This window comes from Zea mays, chromosome 8, assembly GCF_902167145.1.
Source record: "Zea mays cultivar B73 chromosome 8, Zm-B73-REFERENCE-NAM-5.0, whole genome shotgun sequence".
In the NCBI taxonomy this organism is placed as follows: Eukaryota; Viridiplantae; Streptophyta; class Magnoliopsida; order Poales; family Poaceae; genus Zea; species Zea mays.
The window spans coordinates 13,948,650-13,957,625 of NC_050103.1; the positions used below are offsets into that span (position 1 = coordinate 13,948,650).

An 8,976-nucleotide genomic window follows, 5' to 3' on the forward strand; every position below is an offset into this window, starting at 1 on the left:
GACATGACCACATTTCAACATATAATACATCACAAAATAACATCGAATATAAAAACATCCACATAACATAGTTCTTCATACAATGTCCACAAACAAAGTCCAAAATACAATGTCCACAAAATATAGTTCAAAACACAACATAGTTCACATTACAACGTCTCCAGCATGAGTCCAAATCACAAAGTTTTCAGCATAAGACCAACATCACAAATGTATTCATTTTCTCCTAGTCTTACCCTTGCCCTTAGCCCCAAGAGCGTCGGTGCTTGGAGTGTAAGGGTCACGTGGACGCCTTCTATGTGGTGTCAGCTGTGATGGCTGAGTTGTAGGAGCATCCTACAACTGTGATGGTCCAATCTCCTCCTGACCTGCGGCACCAGCGCTAGTGTCGTCGTCGTGTTCATCGTCCTCGTCCTCGTGGGCCACGTCCTCAAACGTGTGCCTCGTCGATCGCGAGGAGCTCAGTCCTGCTGTAGATGGTCCAACTGCACAAATGGGAGGCTGAACGTCCTGCTGCATAGGAGGCACAGGCAGCTGCACGTCAACGCTCGCTAGAGACCGACTTCCACAACGAGCCGCTGCACGACGAAGACGACGTGATACCCTCTGTAATCGAAATATTAGTTACAAACATATGTTACAACATACAAATAAATAAGTTTTCTTTTAAACATTGATACTCACTGATAGTAACGATAACATAGTACTATCTGAAGTTCTCTGTGAGATACGCTCAAGTTCAACAACAGATACGAGCATAGAGTTTCCCTATTCACAAGTTAAAACATTATGATGCTCAAAACTAGACATAAAGCGTTGAATTGAAATATCTAATTTTAGTAAAGAAATAGTTACCACTCTGTCAAGGATTGGAGCAGCCTCAATTTGGGACCCGTGCCGAGCAGCTATGTCGAAAGTTGTGTCTTTGTCGTCTGACGATTCTTGCTCGGCATAGTCTGCAGCTGTCCACTGTCCCTTAAGCTTGCACCTAGTCACACCAGCATACCAAATCAAATACCTCCGGAAGTGGTAGTTTGTGTGCACCTGTTCGTTGTCGTAGTTAAGATCCCCATGCTATTCCCATTCATCAATGTAATCACGGTGGTGGGTCTCGAAGTCCATGACCTTCTTCTGTCTCTGTCTATTGAACCTGCAAAAGTTAGAAACATATATTAGTAACTCATTCAATATTTGAATTATTAGTTAGAATAACAAGTGCATGTAGTCACTCACTTATGAAGTTCTATTGAAGTCGAGAATGGCTCCACCGGAAACTCCTGTCGCAATCCGAACTGTCGAGCAACTTTGTGGGGCAAGTGGTACTCAACAACCTAAAAACAGATGAGGGGACACCTCATTAGGTAGATGTCCTCGTCTATTGAGCACATGCTGCTCAACTGTATGCTGGCGAAATATGCTGTCGGTGTTATCCAGAGCCTCTAGCAGTTCATCATCACGTCCTTCAGCATATGCACGGGTGGAATGACTTAGACTGCTAAATTCATGTACTGCAGGGTCACGCTCCGGACACAAACGTCTTATGAGTTCAATTTCTTGCTCGGTCATTTCTTGAACCGGACGGTCATCATCAGAATCTAAGGCCCGTGCAGCCTCATATGGCTCTTCCTCATCCTCAATCTGAACATCAACACTATTGGATGCCCTGCATATGTTGTCCATATTATATGACACAGACACATCAAGATAAGCACCATTATCGATTTGTGGAGATCCTGCATCGGGTCGAAGCAAGAAATACCACATTAAAAAGTCTAATCAAACAAAATAACGATGGATATGAACAACGTGTCAAAGACACTTACTAGGATGATCCTGAACTGGATCCTGGGTTAATGGGATCTCTTGGGGGGGGGTACCACCGGATTAGAAGCCCCACATACGCCAGGAAGAGGACGAGAAATCCCATACTCGTGCGGCCCCGATTGAGCATCGGGCACAACAACCACTTCTTCCGGAAGCTCTACCAAAGGAGCTTCAATATGAGATGCATTTGGCATTTGTGGAGACAACCCGACTGGAGCATCACGATGAGTAACAGATAACGGCTGAACAACCACATCCAAACATGGTGGAAGCATCGTCTTCACAATTCTTACATATCTAACCCAATCATCTTCTGAGGCAATGGAGATCAACCGTCAGACAACTGTTCCATATGTAATATGGGACAACAAACCCTGAATTGATATTCTAGGGCCGTTTATGTCGCAACTAATCTCCTCACAAGCTCGAGCGAAAATCTTGTCAAAAGATGGTCTTTCATCGAACAACATGGTCACGATCTTCATACCATCAAAACTAACATTCCCATAAGCATCTATCCCCACGCTTCCTCCATGGTATAGTGTCACTAGGGTGTCCATCTATTGCAAAAATGGATTACTAACTCATTAATGGCTGAGTACTTAAGCCTAATAACTAGTAACTACCTATTAACTAATAACTATATAATAGAAAATAATAAATGACCACATCAAACTAAATTACATAATCTATGAATAATGTACGAAATCAATGTATACCTGAGATCGCGTACGAGTACAACTACCAGTGGAGAAGGTCAAGTCGGAAGAACACCTATGTACAAAAAATACTATTGTCACTAAAAAATTCGGCAGCACCTCCCCTATAAAGTGATGTTTCTAAAACCTGCAAAGAAACAACAACATGATGGTTGCCAACACAGAATACTGCACGATAGCTACATAATAAACAATATGCTAACCATGTGATATCAATGTGCTAAACAAAATGCTACAAGTATATGCTAACCCCTTTATACTCACTCACTTTCCTACATCCAATGCACTAACAATATGCTACCAATTTACTAACTATATAATCACTAAATATATATACTAACAAATAAATACCTAGCTAACTATTTATACTAACAAGTGAATAGCTATCAATCTATACATTATACCAAGTAAATTAGCTAACTAAATATTAAAAACTAAGTAAAACCATTACCGTGGGGAGGAGGGTCGGCCGTGGGGATGGCTGCTCGGAGTTGGGCGCTGGCTGTGAGGACGTCGCGACTGCTCGGAGTTGGGCGCTGGCGCGACAGCATGGGGCGCGGCGTGGGGAGGTGGCGTGGGGCTCGACGTCTGCCGTGGGGAGGCGGCATGGGGCGACGACGTGGGGCGCGACGTGGGCCGCAACGTGGGGCGGCGGTGGAGGATCCCGCGGCGTGTGGCGGCGCCGGAGGAGCCTGCGGCGTGCGACGCGGGGTTGGGCGGCGGCCAAGACGGTGGGCGGCGGCGGAGGAGCCCGCGACAACGGAGGACGGGCGTGGCGAGGGTCGGCGGCTCGGCGTGCGGCGGTGATAAGATGCGGGACGGCGTGACAAAGGAATGAGCAGAGGAACATAGCGTGGGTCTTTCACCCCTAGCTCGGCGCCAAGATCTATGGCGCCGAGCTAGGGGACACGTCAGCCTCTAGCTCGGCGCCAAGATCTATGGCGCCGAGCTAGGGGACACGTCAGCCTCCACGTCCCGTCGCCACGTCAGAGCTCGGCGCCATAGGCTATGGCGCCGAGCAGTGTTACCTCGGCGCCATAACCTATGGCGCCGAGCAAAGGGTCCAAAAATGCATATAAAATTTCTAGGGGCTAAATGTAAATTTTTGTCACAAAAGGGGCTAAAAAACAAAAAAATCGGACACTATTGGGGGACCTCAACAAAACCTCTGCCTTCCATTGATACAACAACCTAAAACTATCATCCCATGTACAATACATTTTTTTCAATGCTTTCTGCAACCCTTTATATGCAGTGTCATAAGTTATTTGTACCTTATATGTTGCTTGAAGTCTCTTCTGTAGGCCCTTAGCACCTATAGTTGGCTCAATCCTAAGTATAGGAAGTGCCTTCTATGCTACCCATCCTTGAGTAGCATTCAACCCATCCAACCGGCTGCTTGAGGCACATGAATGCTCATTCACCAACAATGTGACCTATATCACAAACCCAAATTGAATATTAGCAAGTAAATTAAAAAATAAACACTAAAGTAAATTAAAAATTAAACACTAAAGTACCATGACACTTCCATATGGTTTTTTGAACCATTTAGTCTCCAAGGACATTGGCCACCATTCCCTTGACAATACACCCTGTATCTTTCTTTGTCTGACTTTATTGTTCCAAGAAGAAATTCTTTGTTTATAACATATTGCCTCACAGCTAGCCTGAATTCTACCATTGAGGGGTAGATAATACCCAAATGCATCTCTGGACGATCTACATCATGTAATATATTGAAACTTTCTAGAATATCATCGTCAACCAGCACGTCAGCATCATAGTCATTCAAATCTGCACCATTACTCTGCGGACCAAAACTTGATTGTGAAGCAAATTGTGCTGTTGCACCATGCTGTGAATCATCCTCATCTCTAAGACCCAATGTGATGTATATCTTATCCTCATCAATACGTCCAATTCCCTCATGAATTTCATGCTCCTCAATTTGTAGCATGGACCAATCAAACAATGTTCCACCAGTAAAACCAATGTCTTCTCTATCACCAGTACCACTGCCACTGGATTCACTTCCCTCGTCGACGCTTGTACTTACAATTTCATCGTCCATGATCGCTTCATAGTAAAGAAAAGCCATTGTTTATATTTATATGATCATAGAAATTAAATATGCAGGCGACAGATGATAGTTTTAGGTACCTGAGATGCTCTATGTAACTATCAATGAGATTAAATCTCACGTCCTACTCAAGTGCAGGTTGTAGAACGCCAAGTACCTGGCAAGTCTACCAGCTGCACGGGATGAAGAACCTGGCAAACCAAAATTCACATTCCTATTAGTGGCCACGCAACAAAAAGAAATCAAATATGTTATTGGAATCTGCTGTTACCTTGCGAGGGACACGAGGATGAAGTTGGTGCGGATAGCGATCAGATGAGGCGGGCACCGGGAGTCCAGGATGGGGCAAGAACCCCCAGCGATCGGATGGAGCGGGCAACTGCGATGGCGTTGCCGCCAGCGTGACAGAGAAGATGAAGACCTAGCTGCGATGGCGACACGAAAGGACGCATGCAACAGTCATCGGGCACAAGTAACAGCAGAGAACGTGACGTTAAGAAACGGTGTAAGGGTATAAATGTCCATTATAACAGGTAATTAGTGTAGTGGGGTATTTTAGCTAGGAAAGGGGTTTAAGTGGGGTAATTAGCCGAGCGCAACGAATACCGGGGTATTTTGGCGAGCGGCAACGAAGAGAGACCTAAAAAAGCAATAAGCCCCGCGTCGGAGGGCAGGTCGATGGGGGAGCCAATGACTGGAGAACAGGCCGGTAGCGGTGGTGCGCCCTATGCCCCTACGCAGGCTGCGCTCGGGTGAAGATATGGTGTGGCCGCGTGGGTGACAGGAGGGTGGAGAGGGAGTGGGTCGAAGTGGTTCACTTGTTTTTGAGGAATCCCTAGAACTCGCATCTTAAAGGAATATTTCGACCCGGAACCAACCTAACCCGTGAACCTTTTGAACCAAACATTGGTTGATGCGGGTTCGACCCGTTCCAACCCGCTAACCAAACACACGCTAAAAGATTCCATCCTTTATATCTCTTTCCTCTCCAACAACGTTCTCTAAATCACATCCTCTATACTCAAATACCTATATTAGAGACATTTTTTATTTTTTATTTTTGTACATACGTATTTGTCATACTCTTAAATGTATTTTATATATTTTAGTTTTGCTAAACCGGTTATTTAAAGTATTCAAATGGATAGATGATCGTTTAGAGAAACTCTCTGTATAGGGAATCTAGCAGCGTGCTCTAAACTTAGAGGACCGTATAGAGGACGCTGCTGGAGAGCGTAGAAGACCATTTGATCCTCTATATTTAGGGTATAGAAGCTTTTGGAGTACCTTGCTGAAGAAGACCCAACAACTTGCTAAACGTTTCTATCTAAGCTCTTTGGTAGGAAACCAAACATGCACATTATCTTTTTGTTAGTGTGGACACACATTGATACCGACTACGACTAATCAGTGTGTTCTGTACTTCTGTTGGATAGGTTGTGTGAACGTGGAGCCAACAAGGTTTAAACCACTATTTGTACATAATTTTTTTACTTTGAAGCAGAATGGAAGGAGCACGGTGACGTACGAGGACTATAGAAACTTTTATATATTGAATGATGCCGATTAGACTCTGTCGGAGAGGAAATTCTTCGGCCGGGTGGCGGAGTGCACCCGCCCTAAGTCCTAAGATGCGGAGGGAGCTTAAGCATTTTGTCTGTTGGAGATTTGGGGGATGAACACAAGAACATGCAAGGATTTAGAGTGGTTCAGGCCGCTGGAGCGTAATACCCTTCTCCACTGTGTGTTGTATTGCTTTGAGAGCTTGAGTTGAGTGTAAGCCTGAATGACTTGTGTCTGAGTGTGTTCACGTTGTATGCCTCCCCTTTTATAGTTCAAGGGGGGCATGCACAAGGGTTCTAGGCCCTGACACATGGACCCAGGGACAAATGGAAGGATGGAACTACTGCTTGCCATGCCCATGTAATCTTTGTACACCATAATATCCGTGGTGCGTTCAGTATTGATATCTTGTTGCAGTGCCCTCGGTAACACGCGAGTCATGATGGGTGCGGCGCACGTCTTGACAAAGGTGTGCTGTTGGCCAACGGGAATGGTCAGACACACCACCTGCAGGATAGCTCGGGCGCCGCCTGCCAGTTGAGTGGATAGGGCGCATTAAATGCTGAAGGGCACATCGCCTGTTAGTGGGGTAGTCAGGCGGCGCGTCTTCTCCACAATAAATGCAGGGGTAGCGTGGCCCAGTGGCCTTACGTCAGGCCCATCCCGCAAGCCTACGTCACACACTGTGGGCCGCTTGGCTGTACTAGGTCTTCGCCTTGCTAGGGAATAGGAACGTTGTGCGGACAGGTTCGCACCAAGTTGGGTCTGGACACATGTCGCCTCCGGACCCCTGCTCGAGCAGGGTTTGGGTATTCTCTACCCCTGATACCCGGGGTCTGGCGGTGAGTAGTCCGAACCCCACTGAGAAGGGCACGAGACCCATCTCAGAGGTCCGTTCGTCATGCATAGGGGTCTGGTGCTTTCCCCGTGGTAGGTCCGAACCTACTGCCCGCATCCTGGAACGCGTCCCTTTCCAGGGCCATGTGGCGGCCCTGGGGCGGTCAATGTAGCGCGGCTGCGAACTGGTTTTCCCCTCACCCAGGGACCTCACCGCCAGCGTAGTACCTCCAAGTGGTACCCAACTACCCATGTTTCAGACTGCCGATAGTGGCCCCCCGAGCCCACCTGAGGGGAGGGTGCGAGCCTGCAGGTGGGGCCAGAACCTGTATCTTGTGTAGGCACAGCGTGGCCGGTGACTGGGGCATCTCCTTAGTGCGCGCTGTATGAACCCAGCGCCCACAGGTTGTCAGTCTGCCATTGGTCATACCAACCGTCGTGCCTGGTTTCCTGGCTGACTGAAGCGTGACCCCCACGCATGGCGGTTTGGCCGTGCCCCGCGTGCGTGGGGCGCCCAGCCGGTGCCGCCCATGTTAAAAAAATCCTCCCATAGTGTCGGGGACCATAATTAGGGGTACCCTCAAGACCCCTAAATCTCAGCTGGTAACCCCCATCAGCACAAAGCTGCAAAGGCCTGATGGGTGCGATTAAGTCAAGGATCGGTCCATTCAAGGGACATGATCGTGCCTCGCCCGAGCCTAGCCTCGGGCAAGGGAAGCCGACCTCAGAGAACCTACGTCTCGCCCGAGGACCCCCCTCCAGCAACGGGCACACTATCGGCTCGCCCGAGGCCCAGTCTTCATCGAGAAGCAACCTTGGCCACATCGCCACGCCGACCGACCAAATCGCAGGGGCATTTAATGCAAAGGTGGCCTGACACCTTTATCCTGACGCACGCCCTCCAGTCGACAGAGCCGAAGTGACCGCAGTCACTTCGCCGCTCTACTGACCGGTCTGACAAGAGGACAGCGCTGCCTGCGCCGCTCCGACTGCTGAGCCACCCGACAGAGTGAGGCTGACAGCAGCCAAGGCTGGCCTCGGGCGTCATAGGAAACTCCGCCTCGCCCGACCCCAGGGCTCGGACTCGGGCTCAGCCCCGGAAGACGGCGAACTCCGCTCCGCCCGACCCTGGGCTCGGACTCGGGCTCAGCCCCGGAAGACGGCGAACTCTGCTCCGCCCGACCCAGGGCTCGGACTCGGGCTCAGCCCCGGAAGACGGTGAACTCTGCTCTGCCCGACCCAGGGCTCGGACATGGGCTCAGCCCCGGAAGACGGCGAACTCCGCTCCGCCCGACCCAGGGCTCGGACTCGGGCTCAGCCTCGGAATACGGTGAACTCCGCTCCGCCCGACTCAGGGCTCGCACATGGGCTCAACCCCGGAAGACGACGAACTCCGCCTCGCCCGACCCCAGGGCTCGGACATGGGCTCAACCCCGGAAGACGACGAACTCCGCCTCGCCCGACCCCAGGGCTCGGACTTGGGCTCAGCCCCAGGAGACGACGGACTCCGCTTCGCCCGACCCCAGGGCTCGGACTCAGCCCTGGCCTCAGCCGACGGTCTCCGCCTCGCCCGACCTAGGGGCTCGGACTCGACCACGGCCACGGAAGACAGACTCGACCTCGACCTCGGAGGAGCCTCCACATCGCCCAACCTAGGGCGCGGACCGACCACGTCGACAGGAGGCGCCATCATTACCCTACCCCGAGCTGACTCAGGCTACGGGGAACAAGACCGGCATCCCATCTGGCTCGCTCCGCCAGATAGGCAATGATGGCGCCCCGCACGCTCTGTGACGATGGCGGCTCTCGGCCCCCTTACGGAAGCAAGAGGACGTCAACAAGGACTCGACAGCCCCGACAGCTGTCCTTCCGCCAGGCTCCAGCGCTCCTCCGACGGCCACGACACCACACGAACCGGGTGCCAAAACCTCTCCGGCTGCCACGATGGCA

General features: G+C 50.0%; 1 protein-coding gene across 1 annotated transcript; it reads right to left on the bottom strand.

The window, feature by feature from the left end:
• Positions 1 to 4,047: 4,047 nt before the first annotated feature.
• LOC103634813 (uncharacterized) lies at positions 4,048 to 4,809 on the bottom strand. Its single transcript, XM_020542897.1, has 2 exons — positions 4,707 to 4,809; positions 4,048 to 4,622 (listed from the first exon to the last, which is right to left on the bottom strand). Exon 2 carries the CDS (start codon positions 4,615 to 4,617, stop codon positions 4,048 to 4,050), a length of 570 nt encoding a protein of 189 aa, XP_020398486.1. The 5' UTR covers positions 4,618 to 4,622; positions 4,707 to 4,809.
• Between the last annotated feature and the right edge of the window lie 4,167 nt (positions 4,810 to 8,976).